The sequence below is a fragment of the Drosophila innubila genome, assembly GCF_004354385.1.
Source record: "Drosophila innubila isolate TH190305 chromosome 2L unlocalized genomic scaffold, UK_Dinn_1.0 4_B_2L, whole genome shotgun sequence".
Lineage (NCBI taxonomy): Eukaryota > Metazoa > Arthropoda > Insecta > Diptera > Drosophilidae > Drosophila > Drosophila innubila.
This window is the reverse complement of record NW_022995372.1, coordinates 14,566,673-14,589,577: the sequence shown is the minus strand read 5'-3', so window position 1 is coordinate 14,589,577 and position 22,905 is coordinate 14,566,673. Positions and strand designations below refer to the sequence as shown.

The 22,905-nt window shown below is 37.9% G+C and overlaps 1 protein-coding gene across 1 annotated transcript; it reads right to left on the bottom strand.

Annotated features, from left to right (window-relative positions):
- Positions 1-22,905, bottom strand: LOC117781967 (tyrosine-protein kinase Drl). The gene is made up of 4 exons (XM_034618864.1): positions 22,408-22,905; positions 1,751-3,113; positions 1,235-1,531; positions 1-1,146 (listed from the first exon to the last, which is right to left on the bottom strand). Exons 1-4 carry the CDS (start codon positions 22,520-22,522, stop codon positions 1,035-1,037), a joined length of 1,887 nt encoding a protein of 628 aa, XP_034474755.1. The 5' UTR covers positions 22,523-22,905; the 3' UTR covers positions 1-1,034.

Here is a 22,905-nt window from a genome sequence, read left to right as displayed (position 1 = left end):
GGTTTTTGAATGTTATGCACGGACGTTTATTGAAATCGTTTTTCTCTTTATATTTTATGTTTTTGTTTGTTTCGTTTGTTTTGCTTAAAAATAAAAATCATTTTTAAATCATAAGGGATACTTAGAACTAATGCGAAATACTTAAGTATATTACAAAAACTTTCTTGAGACGGTTGATTAAGTATAGTATAACACAAAATACTGGGGACTACGATCCTTGCACCCATCTATTTCCACATCATTCAAGAATGGATGGGATGGGGTTAGTAAAGTTTAGACAGTGCACCGTTTGGATTTCGACATCAAGTCACTAAACATTAGTTAATTAGATTCGAGTTTACTAGCTCTACGCTCTCTTAGACATATACATACACATATAAATACATTTACATAGATAATATATATTCGGTATATAGTCGTACGATATTATATTATGCTGTTCCATAGACCTTGAAGAATGTGTAATCGATCTCTTCAAACTACGACAATTGCCTAGCCTAATCTGGTTGTCTATCTGTATCTGTATCTGTATCTCTGTATCTGTATCTATATCCGTATCTGTATCTATATAATGTTATGTTAATGCTTAAGCTTATCTTCTTTTTCATCTTTTTTCTGGGTTCCCCTTCTGTCGTGTGTCTTTTAACATTTATGTGGAAGTTTAACTACTACTTTGCTTGCATTGAAATGTCACATCTGTTTCTTTCTTTTTATTTTCCTTGAACGTACTATCCTAAGTATACCTAGATGCTAATTATAGACTGGTAATCAAATTTGACCGATTTTAATATAAATATTAAGAGTAGTCTCCTATCGAGTACCCACATTATAAATACAGAAGTAAGTAACTATTTATTGTGGGCAGTACCGGGTGAGGGCCTCTATCCATAACGTCCCACATAATCGCCAATTTAGGCGCTATAATTTAAATATGTCTTTGGAAACAGAATTGTCGACGTTGTCGTTTGCTGTGAAATCTTGCGACGTCGCCTCTTGTTGTATTTACAGGTCTTCGTATGCTTCATTACCGCAGGTTAAACATATCTGGTTATCTGTGTATGGAACTCCGATAGGCAGATCTGTAGCTGACTAAACGAGGGTCGCTCGGCGGGCATCGAGGCCCAGCAATAGGCCATAATTGTGAAACTGCAATTGATTAAAGAAAAGTGTCCATTTTTCCAATCAGTTGTCGATCGAAATAATGATCTTCGTCTGTCGATTAGTGGATACTTACAGTTCATCTGGGCAGTTGAAGGGCTGTGCCAGTCTGTAGCCATCTTTTAGATAATGCTCCATCTCATAGGGATCGATCTCGGCATAGGGCAGTTTACCCAACGTACACATCTCCCACATGAGCACACCAAAGGACCAAACATCACTGCCCTCATTGTAGTGGGACTTCTGCAGGGCCTCGAGGGACAACCACTTGATGGGTCGGTACTCGCCATCGCCCAGACAATTGTAATCGCCGGAGAAGAGATCGCGGCTGAGGGCGCTGTCGGTCAACTTTACGCGCAGCTGATCGTCAATGCTGAAGGAAGAAGCAGAGCATGACAAGGGATCGATTAGACGGAGAGCAGAGATAATAAAAATGGAATGGAAGAAAGGAAGATCGAAAAATTGTATAAAAAGGGTTGCCTAAAGGGTTCAACTGATATGCAAAGCCAAAAAAACTAGAAAACTAGAATAATTCACTTATCTAATGGGATTTAATAGGAAGAAGAAGGAGGAAGAAGGAAGCTCTACTTACACACAGTTCCTGGCCGCAATGTCCTTGTGAATAACTCCATGGTTGTGCAAGTGTTCCATGGCCATGGCCAGCTGAGAGGCCATTAAGACTGTTTGAATGGTGGTCACACTTCTGGCATAGGAGGGATCCTGTAGGAAGGTCTTTAGATTGCGAACACTTCCAGTGGCAGCATAGAGGACAAAAGGCGTAGCGAAATCCTCAATCGAGATACCGAGTACGGCAAGGACATTGGGATGGGTGGCCTCGTACAGCATCATGGATTCCTGGAGCAGAAGATTTACTTGAAGCTGGCTTGCATGCTGTGCCACAGTCTTGACCAGAACCTCCTGACAATCGTTATATGTACCGCGATAGATGCGCCCAAAGTTGCCCTCTTGAACGAGACAGGAGAGACGCACACGGCACTTTTGGACTGTCAGCTCCTGGAGACGGCGGTTGAACTCCTCAGGCTCATGCTCATATTCGCGAAAGGGCCGCGTCAATGTCGCATATGTGGGTGTAATGGTCGATGGGCAGACATAGATCGAATTGTGGGCGGTGGAGGAGATCGTGGGCAGACGCTGGAAGCTGGAGGTCTTTATCAGATGGACACCATTCGAGGGATGACGCTTCGATGGACCCTTGGCACAGTAGGCAATCAGAATGAGGGTGGAGACCAGCACAAGGGCCAAAATACCGCCCACAATCAAGGTTATAAGTCCACTTGTGGGTGGGACCAGATTTTCCCGTTGTAAAGGATCGTAATCGTTATTGGATCCTATGCCCATACCAGCACCACCGACACCCCGTCCCACCGTAACCGTCGGTTCTGTGACCACCACTCTATGTCTCTCCGTGACCTTGCCGTGCTCGACATTCGAGGGCAAACGTCCGTCGGAAATGACATGCTCGGCCGTATCCTCATTGTGTTCCGTATAATGGATATCATCGTGACCACTCAGATCCGGATGCAGGGGCTCCTCGTCATCGTATTCCTCACGTGCATCGTTCGGTTCGTCCTTTAAGCAGATTTTCTTGCGTTTAAAGATGAGATTCGTATTGTTGTGAGTCGCCCGATCCAGGATAACTTCCACGCTAATGGTCACAGTCACCTCGGCAGCCCTTGTGCCCGAGCACTTGAGACTCACTCCCCATGTCTGCGGTTCCATGGGCACATCCCCAATACGGGATATGTTTAGCATGGGGCGTGGCAAAACGCCCACATCCGAGGTAGCCACATTTATGCTGTAGGGCAGTGGATGATCCACCAGCGACTGCCAGGTGAATGTTACATCGCTAATGTTCGCCGGCACGGGGACCGCAAAATTCAGGGCGTAATCATTGATAGCTCCCTCCCGCACATAGTACAGCTCGGCGGAAACTCCTGCAATGGAAGGAAAATGTAAAGGAAAACATTTTAGATGCATGTTTGAATTGTCTGGCAACTCTCCTACCGCTCTTCTCCTTCGGTTGGGAAATTAATGATACGCTTGGTGACCCAATCGAAAACGGAAAAACTTTTGGCCAGTCACTCGACACGGCTGCATAATCAATCAACAGGGATAACAGTTTTCTTTACTTTGTCAAATTGATTTTCTTCTTCAAGCATTGCCCAAGCTTTTTCTCTCTCGCTCTCTCTCTTTTATCTGTCCACTTAGACACTTTTGTTGACATATTGAAGGAGTTAAATAGCTGAACCCCCAAAAACAGCTTCTAATGTCAGACAATTTCTTATTGCATTCACCCAAAATCAATCAAATGTGACAAATAACTTTGCAGACAAACACAAGATATTTCAAGATATCGACCTCAAGTAGTTAAAACACAGCACAATCACTTAAAGTTAAGTTCTTAATACAACGGAAAGTTTACTTACTCTTAAACGCAATTTATTACATTTAATATTCTGTTAAGCAGCTGTAAGTTTGGAGCTCGCAATAACATTTGTCTGGAATGTTAACACGATGCGGAATGTTAACAAGATGAAGCATTAATAATGATGTATATTCTTAATTTTACTCTGTATAACTACCAAGTTAATCACTGATATTTTCAACCCCCAATTTTTTATGTTAGAAGAATATCTACTTAAAGTTTTTATATACTTTTCTAAGCATTATGTTACTAAAGATATTTGCTATGTTATGCAGTTTGAAGTTTAACATTAACACGTCATTTGCATATAATGCTAAAGAGTTAATAACAGCTAATGGTTATGTTAAGAAGCTAAAACTCTAGCATTTTCACGAACATTTACATACTAAATTACAAAAGCCATAAATGAATCACTTTTTTATGTTACGTACCACGTTGTTCTGATGTTTCTAACAATTGTATGCAATGTTAAGGAACTGCTCTATCATTTTTATGTTATAGAAAGCCTCTGTTATACTATATGTATCAACTTTTTTATAGTAGATTACTTTCAAATTCAAGTATCAACCCCAAATGCACCTGTCTATTCATTATCCTGACCTGATAGTTATGACAGTTTGCTTGTAAGCCAGCTCACTCTCCCATTGCTTCTTAATTAAATTAGCCGTAAATATTATGGACCCCTCTGCGGGGGGTTATTCGGGCTACAGCTGGCGCTTTGTCTGTTTGTTACCTGCAACGATTGCACTTGCCTTAATGCAGTTTTGTAGCAGGAGGCAACAATAAATAAATAAATCAATCAAATTATAAAATGACTTGCAAGAGAAAAAAACAGAAAGCGGACCCTTTAGCAAACACGCGACGTGCGGAGGCGTGTGGAGGCGTGTAGAGGCGTGTCTCGGGGGCAGGTTAAATGTTTATGCTTAATTAATGTTGATGTTGTGGCCGTTGCTGTTGCTGTTGCTGATGTTGCACATACACACATATGTTGCCTGCCACAACTGTTGGCCGCAGTGTGCGCGTTGTTTATTTTAGATTTTTATCGCAGTCAACGTCGCAGTTACATTTTATACTTGTACATTTTTATTTGAACTTATGCCACTTATACCTATGCACATACATATATGTATGCATATAATATATACATATTGTACTAATTAGTGGAGCGTACCCAGAGCTCTAGCTACCTTCTAGTTGCCCCTTTTGCCCCTTCGCCTTGCATCGCACGCTTCGTTTGCACTTTGAAAATGTAATTAGTGAAAGCGGCTGCTGGTGGAGCATAATGATGAGAGAGAGAAAAAAAAGAGAGAGAGAGAGAGAGGGAAGGAGATGTATGACATTCTGCAGATATGAATACTGTCGCATAATGAACTGCGGTAGATACAGAACTTGCGATAACTCTAAAAGGGTTAATGGGCCCTCGACATGTGAGCTCGAAAAGCAGCTCATTAAATCAAGAAAGCTGAAAAACGATGCATAAGCTGATCGCGTAAATGGCAGACAAGTCAAGTTGCAAGTTGCCCATTGCCAGTTGTAAGTTGGCCTATTTGCCGCGCGTTTAACATTTGCAATTAAAATTCCGCAGACATCTGAAATTTTGCCGTGCCCCCAACGCAACTTCAATTATAGACAAATAATAGCAATTTATTCAACGCACCCCTCATATCTCCACCTTCACCCTCTCTCAGTCCTCACTTGAGTCGCTCACTAATTAGAACTGATTGCTCTACAAACGAAGTATACTTTCCCGCACTAATTCCATTTCCTTGGTTTCCTTTCGTCTGTCACCTTGCAGAAAAATCGATTTTCATTAACCAGAACAAGCGGCAGAAACCTTCCACCTTCCACCTTTAGCTTCAGTTTCATCAAGTGCCAGTGACATAAATTTTGGACTTTCCAAATAGAAAAAAGTAAAAGTTCTTTAAAAGAGAAGTGTGCAAAAGAAGCTGTGAAAATATTCTTAAAACGCTGCAAATGGCACAAGTGTAAAAAAATGGAAAATGCTGGAAAAAATGCGATGAAAAGGGAGAATGGAATAAAGCGATAACAGACAGCAGTTATGCGTGTGGCAACAAGCTGATAAAGTGAAATGAAAAAGGGGCAATCAGCAAAGATACTTCAGGCGAAAGCTGCTTAGTATCTTGTCCTATAAGAATATCTAAGAAAAGCTTTAGATATTTTGCAGAATCAATGTACTGTACATAGTCTAGATTATTTGTATAAAAGTAGAAAAATTTGCAGAGACATGCTAAGATATTATTAGAGTCTGATAAATCGCTAGCCAAGTCATCTGCAACTTTTTCAACTCGTAAGCTTTTTCAGCTTTTAAAGAGTATTTTGTGTAATGCATATCCAAGAAGCAAGAAAATAAATAGTTTGATGTAAAACGCAACATTTTAAAACTTGAGTGGAAAATAAATATTTTCTTACGTTACTTAACTTAATTTAAAAAAAAAAAAAAAAATAATAATCTTAGCTTTAATATTTCTAGATAAATCTAAGTTAGATGTCTTTACTTAAAGATATCCTTAATTTTATAGATTTTTTCTGTCCCACACAAAATGTAAGAAATATTCGCAAATATATTTTTTGATTGCTTCTTTAACTCTTTAAGTCCCATTTGCCATTCCGATGCGACAAATTCCCCAAGATGAAGGCTGGCAAAGCAATTTGAATTCATGGCACGACATCTATTTAATTTCAATTACAACCCTAAAAATACCAGAGCAGACGCATAAACCAAAACTTTCGATGTGCAAAAAAAACAACAAGAAAAAAGAAAAGAAATATACGAAAAAATGGCAATTTTTGCGCCCCATATACGTTAGACCCATGTATCCCCTGTTTCTGTAGATGTGGAACCCTCTTCGTTTTCCCCTTTCCCGCACCCTAATTTATGCAAACCAAAAAGCTGAGCGAGATTTGAATGTATGTCTCGCCTCATGGCTAGTGGATATCATTTTATGCTTTCTTAACATATTTTTTCTCCCCCTATTTTCCCCATTTCCCCTCTCTCCGCCTTTGCCAATGCAACGCATACCGTTCGCCCACCCACATTGCGTCACTTTGGACCACGCGTCGTCGGTCGTCGTTGCCGGACGTCAGACAGAGGATTTCGCAGGCCATAAATCCGAAATTGTCTTTTGACACATGAATATGTTGTGCATTAAACGCAGACGGAAGGCTAGGCCACAGTTAGAAAGTCCGGGACCAAGTCTAGCAACAGACGACAGACCTCGGAATACCCTCTAAAAGAGGTGTATACCTAAAGAGGTATAAAGTACTTTGCAAAAGTAAAGTTAATTTGAAATACATAATTCTCAAACTAAAATCAAGTATTTTATAAAAAAAAGCCTATAAATTTAAGTTTAAAAACGTTTGTTTCAAAAAATATAAATAATTTAACAGCTCATAGCTAAATGTTAAGAAATTCATTAAGAATGTTAAGAAATTCAATAAAAATGTTAAGAAATTCATTAAGAATGTTAAGAAATTCAATATGAATGTTAAGAAATTCATAACAATTGGCACTTAAATTGAGAAAAAAAAAAAAAAGTTTCCGAATAAATATATTGCATTTGTTTTTAGTTTTCTATACTAAAATGAATTTTCCGATTATAAGATAAGATATATATTATAAAATATACTATATATATATACTATAAAATACTAACGACTTACAATTTAATTATTTTGATGTAACAATAGATAGATCTGCCATCTGTTGTATATAATTGCAGAGCATCTACTAGTCGAGCACACTCAACTATCAAATGCTACTAGTCTAATATGGTTATCAATGTATGCACAAGTTTTTGTGGAGGGCGAAATGTGACTCTGCCCGCGGCTGATGATGACATTGGTGAGCTCTGGAGCTGAAGCTGATGGAGTTGCCGGGTTGAGAGGGGGATTCCCAGGGGGCTGCAAGGGTTGTGCCTTTGACTATCAAATGGTTTGTCCTCATTTCTCTTCATTGTGTGGCCCCAAAAACATTTTTATGTGCTGCAAATTTGACTTTAGTTCTGGAGAGGGAGTTAATGTCTTTAGCAATGGGAGCATCATAACTCAAGTGGATTCAATTTGCTTGGCACTCAAAATCAGACTCAGACGCAGACTCCCAATTGAACTGAGGCCAGAAACATGATGGAATGTTGCGCTTGCAACTGATTAAAGCGCATGTGGCAACAAACAAAATAAAAAAGATCCACTGTCCAACGAAGCAAACCATAGAAGGTCAACAGAGAGAAGAAGACCGTGGCAAAGGCGAGGCAAGGTAAGGTAAGGTAAGGTAATTTTTATGCCCAAATGGTCATGATTCGCAAGCTCGTCTGTGGCAGGCTTGGCAAGTCTGTGGCAAGACGTTTGCTACGTGGAGCGTCGCGTCGCGTCTCGTCTGGCCAAACAACTTCACTGCGCTGTGGCATGGAGCGTCAGAGTGAAAGACAAACAAGCCAAAGGACATGTGAAGTGCACGATGCTCTCTGGCAGTTCTGGCAACTTCATTGCCAGCCAACATACAACGTGCAACGGACAACGTACAACGTGCAACGTACAACGTTGCAACAGCCAACGCAACGGTAGCTGCCAAGTATTTCTATTTGTATTTCATCGCCTCAGATCGAGCAGCTGCAATTTATTTGCCTGGGTCTCTCGACCACTCTGCTGACGTTTTTTGCCCCCAGGCCAGACGCAATCAGCCAACATCTTTTTCCCCTTTTTGCTGCGTCCCTCTTTCTGCCCAAAACCCTTTTGGCCGTCTTGCAGTTTATGTATTTTCTTTTATATTATCACCTCAACGCCAAGGCGGCTTCAACTCCATCCACCATGATGATGATGATGATAATGATGATGATGATGATGATGATGATGATGATGATGCTGTTGCACCGCATGCTCTGGCCATAAATTCAAGTTCATGGAGCAGGGGAAGAGAAGAAGAACCGAGCGGGTGTTGCATAAATTATGATCTTGTAGATTTCTATGACAAAACCATAAAAAAAACACATTATCTTTATGGTGATGTTGCCATGAACGAGTTGAAGTTGCGTTTTCAATTTAAAATGTAAATACAAAACTGACCACCCTCTTTCCGATCCCCAACATATTCCCCTGCCAATCTCCTTCCTAAATGGACGGGATCCAAAGAGTGCGTTCCTGGAATCGCCCTGCTTGCCATTACTAATTAGCGCAATGTTAGAACCATTTAGGTCAAGGCACTCAAGCAACACGATAAATATGTAATTAATCTACTTGATTCCTTAAGTGCCTTTCATCGACTCTACTTACATACATATGTAGCTAGAATCTCCAACTCTGCCTCTATCCTTATAGGGCATATTATAAGGCCAAACCCAGTCCACAATCTTGTATTCCTGACTTCTTCACCACCCTCAAACACACACGCACAAGAAAGTGCAAATTATTGACTCATAAAAATCAAAGCAACATATAAAACAAGTCAGCTAAAGAGTCTAGTTAAGAGTGATAGACTAACAGATACCTTGTATAGCAAACAAAATAATAATTATAACTATCATAACATAATCAATTTTTTAACTTTAATATTTAAGATAACAATAGTAAAATTAAAGATGGTATTCAGGAACTCAAAGTACAAATACAGAAATCACTTTAAAAGTAAAAAACACCTTTTCTATTAATGTTAGAATGTATTTGCATTAAAATTTTTTGTACTCCTTCTCAAAAAATATGCCCCAACTGTTTATTTTATTTTCTCCCTACAGGGTATACACGACAGAAAATCAAGTTAGTCAGAAATTTAACGTTATTATCTGGAAAAGTTAATGTGATTATTAACCCTGGGTCCTGCTTCGTTGCGTGAGACATGAGGCAGACACCTAGCACCACTGGAAGCCACTGGGAGCCACCGAAGCCACCCACAAACATCCATCAGTCAGCAGCTGACACTGATTTTAGCCACAAAGTCGAAACTGGGCCATTAATTTGCCAGCGGTGTAAAGTTTTCTTTCAATTTTCTGGCAACGCTTTTGCGTGATCTAATGAAATTTTTATCACCAACGGCTGGACGCAATCCGAGACGTAGACCAGACTGGGAGCAGTGTGTCTAGGCGATGCCATAAAATTTATGGATAGCCATAAAGCGTGGGCGGGCTACAGCAGTTGCAAGGTGGCAAGCTGGCAAGCTAGCAATGTGGCAAGGTGGCAACTTGAAGAGAGAGGTGGCAAGCTGGCAGGTGGCCCAGTTAGTTGAGTTTTGTTGCGGTTTTTGCTGTTTGGGTCAGCTTGTAATGTGCGGCCTGTGGTTTGATTTGCATGCGTCTCTTTGCCAAGTTGGGTGGCCCGAGGGATTAGACCAACATACAGCACAAACACATACACACAGAGTGCCACAAAAAGACATTCTGTGGCCAGAGCCGCAAAGTCGTAGGCTGTGCTTAAGTAAACAGCAACTTCCTGCACCGAACTTCAGTTGTTTTTCTCTTTTTTGGGATCGAGAGGTGAAATTTATGAACACTTTTGACATGGCCAAACAACGTTCTGATGACTGTAAACGACACGAGAGGCTGACAAAAGGGAGGGAAGCCCAACACCAACACCTCGGGGGCCAGTCGACAATACAAACAAACAACGACACACACACACACACACACAAATACATATACAGACACTTTTCAATAGCACCCCCGGGATGGCGTAATTTATGACTCTGACCGACTGAGCAGCCGCCTCGTATTGACTTTTTGGCCAGCTGCTGGGCTACCCGAGAATTGAGAATTGAGAGTACCAACCGATTCAGTGATGCTAACTACTCGCCACATACACAGAAAAAACTGACGAAAAAAAATAAATGTTTATAAAAAGATTGAAGGGCAATTAGGTAGTTCTTAAATGTTGGTTTTGTTAAAATATTATTATTTGATTTGAATTTGTTCAGTATTTGCAATATTTAAATAATGCGGTAAGAAAATTAAACCTAAAAAATCATACACTTATTAATGGCATATTTTGATAAATAAATATAAAAATAACAAAATAAATCTAACCGCAAAAAAGCTGACCTGGCAGCACTGGAAAGTAGCGACTCTACCAAGCATACTGAGAATACCCATTACCCAGTTTCAGTTGCAGTCCCTATAGCTTTCAACTCCAGGTCTCAGACTGTAAAAGAGATTAGCCTTGTATGTGGGTGTGTGTGTTTGTGTGTGTGTGTGTGTGAAGTGGACGCATCTCCTTTAACTCCAACGCCAGCTCCCCTCCAATTCCTGCCTCGCCATCTCCTACTGTTTGTTGAAAAGTTTTTGGCTTTGTTTATGGGCTACGTTTTTTGGTTTTGGGTCGTAAAAAAATACACCAAAAATAATATTTATGTATATGTATTTGGGTCTTGTTTTTCGGGTGTTTGCGTTGAAAAGTAGTTAAGGGTTTATCATCTTGTAAACGTGACGATGCAAAAACTTTTTCAAGAGGACCACACACATACACACACACACACACACACAGAAGGCTGAGTGTCGATGTGTTTGGTTGTGGTTCCACTTCTTGACATGTGCTGTAATTGGTATGAGTAATTAAAAGAGGCGAAGCAGTTAAGATCTAGGCATAATTAACAGCTTATCATTGGGCGAATTATTTGACTACTTGCAGATAAGCTAATCATGTGTTTCACAAAACTTCTCTATAACTTATCTGTTTATTATGCTATCGCAATGAAACTTTTCGAATTAATTGACAGTATCTTAATTTATATTTATATTTAAATTATATTTATTTTTAGAAACATGCGTTAAGAAAATGCATTTAAGAATTAATGATAAGATATGTTATTGTTACATTAACACAGCTCTATATTTAAAGGACTGTAAGAAAATGTTGATCTAACAATTTACTTTACAGGATGATCTGTTATTGACCTAAACGAAGTGCGGATTTATTATAATATAAAAACTGAAATGTTTAATAAGAACTTTAACATTTAATCTTATTCATCCGCTTTGATTTCTTTATTCTCTTTATAAATAGCCTCACTTCACGTACCTAAAATACATTAATTCAACCTGCCCTGTCTGCATTTAAATATGTTAATGATAATGTTGCTAATATTCTCATACCCAACTCACAGAACCACTCAACGCCATTAGACTGTCCAAATAGAAATACAAATATATGTATGAATACACATCCACACTTCCTCACACACCAATTTCAGACCATTTGGTGGTCTGAACAGGCTCACAAAAGATGAGAATTGATAATATAGAGCGGGCAGACACGATAATAGCCGCGACTAATGCACGGCGGCAAATGAATGTCGAGTGTACAGTGTACACTCAATGGCCAAAGTACCCAGAACGAATCGCATTCGCAACGAAACGAATCCAGCTTAAAACAGACAATATTTTCACTTGGGGTGCAAAGCGAATCAAATTTATGTGAATATGTTTTTTAAAGAGCAATTAATTAAAGTTGAAAACAAAGTTGTGAAACATGGCAATAAATAATGTATTATATATTACACTGATCTAAAGCAAAATAAAGGGGGAAAGAGAGAGAGCGAAATGAGTTTATTATCTAAGAAATAAAGGTTGAAATATGTGTAAAAATAATAACAACAAGCTCAAATACTTTGTTTTTGACTAAATATTGTTAATGAGTTAATTGTTAATATCGAATTTTTTTGATCTTAATTTTATCTGTTAAAATAAGTTGAACTATAAGTAACAAATTTAATTAAGATTTGTTGTATGTACAAAGTGATATGATACATATCATTTTTGTATCTCCTATGATACTTCTATCATAACTATATGAAATTGTGATATCAAGTAATATTTCTTTTCTGATCTTATTTTACTGATCAAGATGAAGATAAGGAAAGTTTTGTAAAATTGTACAAATTTATTTGTTATTTTTAACATGATACTCTTAAGTTTCTCTGTCCGGGTAGATAATGTTCGCATAATTAAAGTTGCAATAAGCCGCAGTTTAATCAGGATTGCATCTCTCATTTAGTTGGCATTGCTTGTTGCCACATAATTTGAGTTCAACTGCAGTCACAGCTCCTACCTCTGCCCTCCTCCCTGTGCCTGCTGCTGTTCCTACTCCAACTTCAACTCCAACTCCGATCCGTCCGCCTTTTTCTTCACGTGCCATGTGCGCGTTTTATCACGCGTGACAGGGAAATTACCGCAGACAGAGCGGCCCCTAGGCTCCCTAGGCTTCTCCACTCCCCCCTGCCTCCCTCTCGCTTTTTGTTAAGTCGCCGCTGTCGTCAGCCAGTCAGTCAATCAGTCAGTCAGTCAGTCGGCTATTTGGTTTGATTGAAGGCATAAATTATGTGGCAAGCTGCACACACACACACACACACACACCAAAATCTTTGTGTCAGCGCTTTGTGCCCGATGGGAACCGTTTTTGGTTTTGCCTCAGATTGATTTCCATTTGATATTTTGATTAGCGCATAATTGAACTGTCTAGAAACAGTTGGTTCTTATCTAAGACGCAGACAAATGTGGGTCAAGTTGTCAATGGCATATTGGCAAATTGCTTTTGCCCCACTGTGGCGCCTCATCATAATTCATGATGTGGCATGAAATGTGTTTGGAAACATTAAAACATCTTTAAGTGCTGCACATTTTAATTACAAGATATTTTATCTGCATTGAACGTGTGCCCCCCAGCCAGAGTTCCCCTTCATTCCCCCTTTCTCTCTCTATCTCTGGCTCTGTCTGTCTGACTTTCTTTTGGAAGAACACTTTGGCTGCGTGGGAAGCTGCAACAGGGTTGTAAGTATGCACTGAGTCTGCAGGCGTGTGAAATTTTCCAATAAGTTGCATTTATAACATATAAGTACACATCATGTGGCACAGAGAAGCGGGGGGAGAGAAAAGTAATTCTTTGACTGAGTTTTCAACTTTTGGGGCTGAATGCCAGTACGTGTGTGTGCCTCATAATTGTGCGGAAAGTAATTAACATTTAACATAAATTTAAAGTTGGAAATTTTCCACAAAATGGGAACAAAACTACCGAATAAGTAGGGCGCTTTGCTCCTAAAGAAACCAACAGTAAATTGAATACTCTAGAAATATTATCATTAAGAAAAAAGAATTAAAAAAAAAGACATTTGATAATGATGCAAGTACCGTAACACGTTAATTTGAATCAATATAATCGAATATTATTGTTTGCTATGCTACAAATATTAAGAAATTATTATGTTGTAGATCGAAAACATTACTTTTGTTTTGAATAAAAGTGCGATTAAGAACTACAAAAAAATTAGAAATTATATAAATTATATTTATATATAATAACAGACTTTTATGAAGAGACTTTAGACTTTTTATTAGATTAAAATAAAAATAACTAACTTCTTAATTGATTTCAGAAGAAACACTAGTATACATATTTCTTAAAATTAACCATAAATGTTTTCCCAAATTGTACCGTTTAATATTCTTTCAATCTTTTGAAATTCATTTAAGTGATGCTCTTGGCAGATTAAAGAAATTTTATTTATTTTGTTAAATATATAAAAAACATAGCTTCAGTTCAGCCATTATGGGATGCAACAACCCCTTTCAAAAATAATATTCAATTCCCAAAATCAATTCGGAATCAAATGGTCGCCACACACGCGTCGGTTTTTGGGTTTTCTTGTTTTTGGTTTCCTTTCTTTTTGTGTGAGAAGTCGAACCAACAGCAATGAAAAAATTAAATACAAAATAAAAAAAAATAATTTACGGGCTCATTAAGAGTCATAGAGAATGAGAGAGGGAGAGAGGGGGGAGGGCAGGGGGAGAGCACCCGCTTGGAATTCGCGCAGCAATAAAAATACAGAATAAAGAGAATTTATCGAAAGCGCCGACAGACGCAGTAGCTCAAGGGGCTGTGCAGCGGTCCACCCTCTTTTGGCAGGGCATATCAAATGAAGCCCTCAACAACCTGGTGGTGGATAGCAGAGACGGGCAGGGGCAGGAGCAGGGGTAGGGGAGTGGCCAGGATGGCATTGCGGTGCGGCGTGCTCAAGTGCTGGTGGCAGGACTCGTGCGTTGGCTGTCGCTTCGCATTTCGCTTCCGGGCAACGTTTGTTTGCATACGCAGCAGGAGCAGGCAACAGCAAAGGAAGGAGCAGGAACAGCGGCAGGAGCAGGAGCCGAGGGGTGTGGGGCAGCAGTACCAGCAGCAGAACAGCCTGAAGCGGACTCAGGAGACAGGGAAAAGGTACTGGCAATGGAACTGAGAATGTGACTGGGATTGGGATTGGGATTGGGTCTGTGTTTGCACAGCGCATTTCTGGTCCATTAAGTAGCGATGTTGTTGTTATTATTGTTGTTGTTCTTGTTGTTGCTGTTGTATAAAGGTAGCTACCCTGCTGCCTGCCAGCGTTTGTCATTGCTGTGTGCGACTTTTCTCACTTTGCAAGCGAGAGGAATGAGCTGCAGATACTCGTATACAGGCAACGAATGTATCCACAAGATACAATTGTTGTGCTTTGTTCGGGGCAACACGCGTCAGTTGCTTTGTTTATTTAGAAGTTCTGTTGCAGCTAAGCTGCAGTTGCAACAGTCCCCCGCCCCCCCCCCCCTCATCTCTTCCTCCCTTCCCTCTCTGTCCCTTTGCTAATCACTCAACATTGTGGGAAGCGTTTTTGCGCTGGCTAAGCACAAGTTAATTACGCTAAATGGCGAACATCCTTGAATATCCTTGAATAAGCGAGCATATCCCTTAAAGCGGATATTGTTCTTAGCGCCATTCCCAATGCAAATATCATGTACTTTATTATAACTGCGGCGGCAGCGGCATTAACATAATTGAAGCATTTCCATTTTCCACTCCTTGCTGCTTTGTCAGTACCAAAGCCGCAGAATTATGCAGCAATGGAAGCTGATTATAGTCGCTGTCGGTCATAAATTTATGCTGAGGCAGCTGCGGTAATATATCTCTCATTTTGCAGCTTCATTTTCAAATCAATTCGGTCAAGTAGTTGTCAGTTCCCAACCAATTGCTGACCATTAAATCCCTTTAATTACGAGTATTCCAGCAATCGAGAAACGAAGACTATAAAAAGCATATTACACAACAAGTCAATTGAAAATGGTAGCTTAAAAAACGGGCTGGGTCAGCTTATTCCTTCTCCCATTTTTTTTTTTTTTGCCTGATTTCCGTTTCGTGTCTAGAAGCCACCAATCATGCCAAAAGACAGAGCTCTTTCCCCCCTCTCAGCCTATAATACAGAAACTGAAACAGAAACATAAACAATTGAAACTGATTAAATTCATTTGATAACGAGTCTGGGGATTGCCACTTGAGATATGGGAGCAGTTCCCTCTTGGGGGTGGCATATATGCAACATAGTTCTCAGTTCTCAGTTCTTTAGCCGGCGGGGTCAGTATCTGCATTCGAATTCAAATACGAATACAAATTCAAATGCAAGTAGTACTATATAATGAATATGTGTGTGAGTGCGTGTTGAAACCCATTTATTCATTGCTGTTTGGTTATGTAAAGTATATATATTTAATGTGCATACATTTTCAACCAAGTGATTAAAAATGTATCTCTTTTATATGCAAATGCTATTTTTGACATACACATATTTTATTAAAATATTACTATTAAAATAATACTACGAGAACATCAAGAAAAGTATAAAATAGAATTCATTAAAATTAAAGAAAATATTTTATAGCTGATAGTAAACATATAAACTTAAATATTTCGTTATTTAAGATTAACCTTTATTTAGCTAAAAAATGTATTTATTTAAAAAAAGATTCTAAAATCACAACCGCTTCGTAATTTGCATTTTTAGATCTATAAACTAAATTATTTCAAACATTTTATTATAATGAAATTTAATGAAATTTATTTAATGCCACAAAAATGTTAATTACTTTCAATTTCGATTAAAAATACAAATATTGGATTGGATTCATTAGCACTTTTATTGCTTAAATTCTGTCAGATTGATTGAGTTATCTTAAAGGACAAAAAAGTGTTTCGTGCTAAAACTTAATAATCGATATCGATATTATCGACCGTGCGTTCCTATGCCAGCTATATGATATAGAGGTCCGATTCAAAAATAAAACCCAACTTTATCTGCATCTGGTATCCTAGAACCTAAATATGAAATTTAAAGTCTCTAGCTCTTATAATTTAGATATTTCATTTAAATTTTATAATTTTGTTGACAATTTTGTGTCAAATATTATAGAATTGAAGTCAAAACTTTCACCTATTTCCACTCAATTAATTTGTAGCTTTAGCTCAATAAATTTCGGCTTAATTAGAGCTTTCGCTTTAATATTTAGATCAACAATGTGATCTAAGCATAATTATGGTTATTGTTGTTTATGCAAGCGTGTTGTTGTTATTGTTGTTAGGTTGCTATGTTGTGTTTGTCACACGTCCCAAAGCTGGCAACAAAAACAACAGGAACAACATCCGCAAAGCGTTTAGTGATTTAATTAAGCGCAAGTGGGCGTCAATTGTTGTCAGTGATGCATGCCACGGGTTTGCTTATTTCGAAGGCGGCAATTGGTGGGCGTGGTTGTCAATCCATGACCGTTGGCTGAAGTGTAAACTGTTTATGCAATGAAGGGCCAATGACTTGCAACACACAGTGTAAAGAGTAGAGAGGGGGGAGTAGGTGGTTTCCATTTTTTTTTTTGCTCAGTGAATGTTGCAAGCAATGCTGACGTTGACACGTGTGTCAGCCTGGGATAAGTGGCAGCTACAAACAGTTGCACACCAAAAGAGAGAGGGAGAGAGGGAGACACAGCTGCCAAGTGGCTGGTCTGTTGCCATTCAGTGAAGCTCGTCGAACCACCCTCGTAATTAAGCGCATTGAAATGCAACTGAGATTTCGCTTCATGCTGCATGCTACTCGTACATGCTACATGTTGCCTCTCTTCTACTACTACTTCTTCATCTCCTTCTTCTGCCGCGTCATCGTCAACTCGTTGTGTCTATGTCATCGTCTCGTCGTCGTCGTCGTCGTTGTCGTCTCATTCATTTGCCAATTACGCACGGTGCCCCCAAAACTCCAACTCAAGCCCAATGTGGCAGTTACTACACTGATAAAAAATGTTCTAAAATCAAGATTTTGGTCGCAGAACTAAGATTTTTGGTCAAAAAAAATGCGTTGAGAACATAAAGTTCTTAAATTAAGAAAACACATCTTGATTTTAAGAAAATTTTAAATAAGAACATGTTCTTTTTTTAAGAATAACTGTTCTTAAAATTAAAATTAAAAAATAAAAAATTTAAAAACGTTTTCTATATCTATAATTTTTTTTTTTTTTTTTTTGATTTATATACATTTTATTCTGTTTAGTTTTGAGTAATTTTAAAAATGTTATTTTAATTTGTTACGAGTGGGATTCGAACCGCCGCCTACAGCTTCATAACTGAAGCGGCTTCTCCACGGTGCCACCAATTGTTAGATACGAAATAGTATCTATTTATACTTTCCTAAAAATTTAAGATTTGTATTCTTATATTAAGATTTTAAGATTTTTCAGATTAATAAACTTAGTTTTATTAATCTTGTTTTTAGAACAAAATATTTAAGATGAGTGTTCTTGATTTTAGAAGTTGGTCTTTTTTTTCAGTGTACAGACATGACTGCAACATGCTGCATAGACTTGTTTATAATTTTGTCAAGCCGGCAACAACTTGGCAACAGCACGCGTTGCGCTTTAGCATGCCACACGGCGTCTCTTAATGCCTACGATTTCATCTGCAATTCTACAGATCCCCCCCTCCCCACCACCACTCCCCTCTCGTTGCTATTCCCATTCAATTTATTAATTATTCCGTGTGGCATAGTCGTCTCAACCAAAAATTCGGCACGCATATTGCACAATTGGGCTTAAAAGGATTTTCTATTATTATTATTATAATATTATTCAACATTTGTTGTTGTTGCTGTCGCTTTTCACTAATTGAGTTCACATTACTTGGCAAAATATCTGCTGCGTGTATTTTTAGCCAAGTGTTGCCGTTTTATTAGCCAAACGTGAGTTGGCAACATTTTGTGGCATAAATCGTGCAGAGTCTCTTAAAAGATCCCCATTGTTGCAGCCTAGTTGAAAGTGTCAATCGCTCAAATATCTCCTACTTGCTCTCTCCCTTGACTTGGGTTAAGATGGGTTAAGATTACCGTTAGCTGATACACATCGAACATGACGAGGCAATATTGCCATATCGAACGTGTTCAAGGATCAACGTAATCAGCAGGAGTCAGCACTTTGCAGGGATATTACTCGTAAGTGACCCATCGATTGGAGAAGTGGGAGAAAGAGTTGCCGAGTTGCTTAGACTCAAGGGTTACTACGGTTATTAATGATTTTTCATCTACATGTTAATGTTAACAGTCAGTTTAAGAGATGAATAATAGCTATAGTTATCTAATTTTAAAAGAATACATTGTTTTTGTTGACTTTATGTAGTGTTAAATTGCTTAAATATATAAGCTAACTGCATTTTAAATATCTTTTGTATATCTTTCTGTTGGCTTTGTCATCTGAGTGTTCCTTGCTATTATATCATTTAAGTGCTGCCACCTTGTCAAAATTAATGCTAATTTTATCTATCTGCTTTTCTTTAAATAAATATACTTTGCTTTTATCGTTTACTTTGCTTAGATATAATATCTTTCTTTTCTACTTTCGTTTTTCTTTGTCCTCGTTATCCTTTGTCATCGTAAACTGATTACTGCATTTCTGTTTTCAGATGATAACATCCATTTGTATTTAACTACGTACATTTTTAGAAATTATTCTTCCCCTTCAACTAACTAATATTTTTGTATAAAATAAAACTACATTTTTGGATAGCGATGTACTGTCTTTACATAATATTTACTATGACTATTTGCTTTTATTGAAGTTTATTAATTACCTAATCAATTTTTAACTCTGAATATTCTGGGTACTTTACTTCTTATTTTTTTATGTTAATAAAATATCTACTAGTATTTTGCTTTGGTAAATAAAGCTACATATCGCCACTTATAAATTAATGAATTTAATCTATAAATCATTATTAGATATTATACAAATTTAGCAAGATCTTCTCAAATTAGCAGCGTCTTCTAACTCTGATTATTTATTCCTATTTATAATCACTGTTTTTATTTAAATTAATTATCAATTAACTAATATAATTTCAATTTTATAATACAAAATACTCTTTAAATATTAAATGCAGGCAGATCTCCTGCTGGTATCTCTATACATAATTCGAACGACATGCTCTACTTAGCGGTACCGCATTCTAACTGGAAACCCATTACGGATTCCTACGTAACGCTCATTTTGCTAACGAGCTGTATTTCAGTCCCTGACATGGTTTATACTCGTATGTGTGCAATCTCTTGGACACTACTGTAATTTGGAGCGTCCTTTGGCCCACTTCACAGCTGGCTATGGTCTGTCCCCCTTTGCACCCTTCTGTCTCCTGTGTTCAGCAGAGTAACCTAACGAGCGGCAAATGCCAGAGCTGCAGCAATGTTGTCTCTTGTCTCTTGTATTTTGTTGTATTTTTTCTGTGGTCTGACAATTTAATTGATGTACACGCAGGCACACAAAGGCAGGTCAAATACACAGAGAGAAAAAGGGAGACAGAGCAGAGAGAAAGGTTAGAGTCAACCTTTTGAACAAACCGCTAAAAAATGACACCTACTACAATATGAAGAGAGAGAGAGAGAGAGAGAGAGAGAGAGAGAGAGAGAGAGAGAGAGAGAGAGAGAGGTGCCCGAAAAGGTAAACGAAAGTAGGTCAGGCATGCAACCTGCTGTCAACGCTGGATAATTGGAGAGGGAGACCCTCCACTCATCATTGGGGCAAGTTGCAATTGCAACGCAAATTGGTTGAGCAAGACCGCCACAATGGGACGGCACCGATTAATGGCATTAACTCTGATATTGTTTGACACGCGGCTGACACAACTAATAAATTTTCATAGTCATTTGATGGATCACCCTGTATGTGGCAGACTTTTGCCCGCACTCTGATTGATTCTCCGGCGCTCTGATAAGCCTAAAAAACAGTAAATAAGCCTAAACATGAATTACGATGAGTACTGCATCGATAGCTGTAAGATAAGCGCCTGATTAGCAGTCGAACTAGTTCAAATATTGACTTGGTTATTCACAAGTGACGCGATTTGAAGTCCCCTTCATACGTGTATATGCAACATGAACTCCCCCTCTCCACCTTTGCTCCCAGTGCCCATCAATCACTTGGCCTGTTTGCACAGGCAACCGCAGCACCACAGCACCACTGCACCGCCAACCCGTCGCACCGTCACACCGTCACTGCCGTTGAAAGTTGTAAATTTTACAACATAATTTCTGATAATTTTTCCGTATCTGCCACGTTCAGGGCAAACACTTCAACGCTGCAACCAACAGTGGCAAGCACTTTGCATGTGTTTTATGATATTCGACATAGATTTATTTTTTATACATTTTCTAACCCAACCAACCAAAACAACAACAACAACAACTACTTCAGCGGCAACAGCAGCAAGGGTTTTTTTAATACTTTTTTTGGCAGCACCTCGTAAAACACTTTGGTTTTTTTATGGTTTGGGGACGAGCTTTATATGGCTGATATGGGTTCGCATTTGGGCCAGATAAATAGCCTAATGAAATGTATAATATATGTCTGTTGATTTATTTATGTGTAAAGTGGAGTAAAAAAATTTATAGAATTAAAAAAAGAACTATTAACTGCATTAAAATAATATGATAATATATTAAAGTTTAAATGGGCAGAAATTCCATGCAATAAAATATAAATTGATACAACTTGAAATCTATATTCAAAAATTAAATTAACAAAATATTGTTGATAGCATATTAACAAACTGAAAATGAAAAGAGCATTAAAATCCAACAATCTAAAAAGTGAACTATAACTCCATTTAATTAAATACATTTTGATTGAAAGGTAAAACTTTGACAGAAACTCTGACGATGAAAATAAACAAGCCACAATTCGCACTAATATACATATTTAACATTTTAAATATTTGACTAAATTAAAGAAAAATTGTTTAATGCAATTTCCAAGTCTTTGACATAAAATAACAGTGCAAATTAATAAATTCTTGATCTTTGCGGAAAATCTTTGAATACTAATTAACAACGAGTTCACTGTACCAGGCTGAACAAGCACAGTAATCTCTTTGCCATCAAGCTGCTCGATAAGAGCTCTTGTCTTTATATTTATAAGTTACTCTTCTTCGCAAACCTTATTACTGAGTAATAAATTATTCAAAATCATTATATAAAAGTTAATATTTATAGTAATATATATACATATTTGAATAATACAGATTTAATTTTATTCTTTGTAAGTTTTTAGTAATTATTTAAAGACAGATACTAAAGAAAAATGCAGTTATAGACAGCTAATCAATTGATACCAGCCAATAATAACGTCAACCTCAGAGAGAAGATACTCACTGTGATTACGATTTTCCCACACTAAATGCTCTGCATCAGCTACGATAATCACTGACTATCAATAATTAATTTACAATTTGTAAATTAATTACAGATAACTAATCAAACACACATTAAACTTTAACCGATATTATTAAATATAACTTGTGGTTTTTTAAATTGTCATAAAAAAAAAAGGCACGTTTCAAATTCAAATCAAATTTCGTTTAGTTTTATTCTCGCTGTGAACAAAAAAATGTGCCTAATGATGGAAACTAATTGCTATTGATTCATTATTCAAATAATTTATACACACATTGTTGAGAAGTGTTTGCGTATGTGTGTGTGTGGAGGAGCAACTCACCGATTAGTCTCAACACCTCGTGCAAATTCAGAAATATATTTAAATGCGTCTGTCCGCTGCTGAGAAGCGCCAGAAATAATCCGATTGTGAAGATGCCTTTAAAGTTCTTCTCCATTGTTGCAGCTCTTTATCAACTACCACTTGTTTAATTTATTGTTTAAAATTGGCTTTGTTAATTGTTTTTCTATTTGCTTTTATTTTATTTATTTTTCGGGCACTAGCAAATAATACACTTTTGGCTTGAAATTTTGAAATTTGATCAAATGGCGCGCATTTTGTTTTGAATTATTTCACAGTGCATTTGGCACTTTGCCTTGCAAAGATTCAGACGCGCATTTTCCAGTTGAATTATTACGTTACGCTGCACTTAGTAAATCTATAGCTCAGTTTAAGGAGCCCAAGCACCCAAACACCAAGACAGATATTTTCCCGTTGGGCTTTTTCTTGAATTTTTCCGCAACGAATTTTCGTTGATGCGCGCACCGTGACGATTTTCCA

Excerpts from the sequence above, each read along its gene's own strand:
- LOC117781967 (XM_034618864.1), bottom strand. The coding sequence starts at position 22,522 with ATGGAGAAGAACTTTAAAGGCATCTTCACAATCGGATTATTTCTGGCG. Across the intron at positions 1,532-1,750 it reads ATTGCGGCCAGGAACTGTGT|CATTGACGATCAGCTGCGCG; the intron begins GTAAGTAGAGCT and ends TTCTTCCTTCAG. Across the intron at positions 1,147-1,234 it reads TTCAACTGCCCAGATGAACT|TTTCACAATTATGGCCTATT; the intron begins GTAAGTATCCAC and ends AATCAATTGCAG.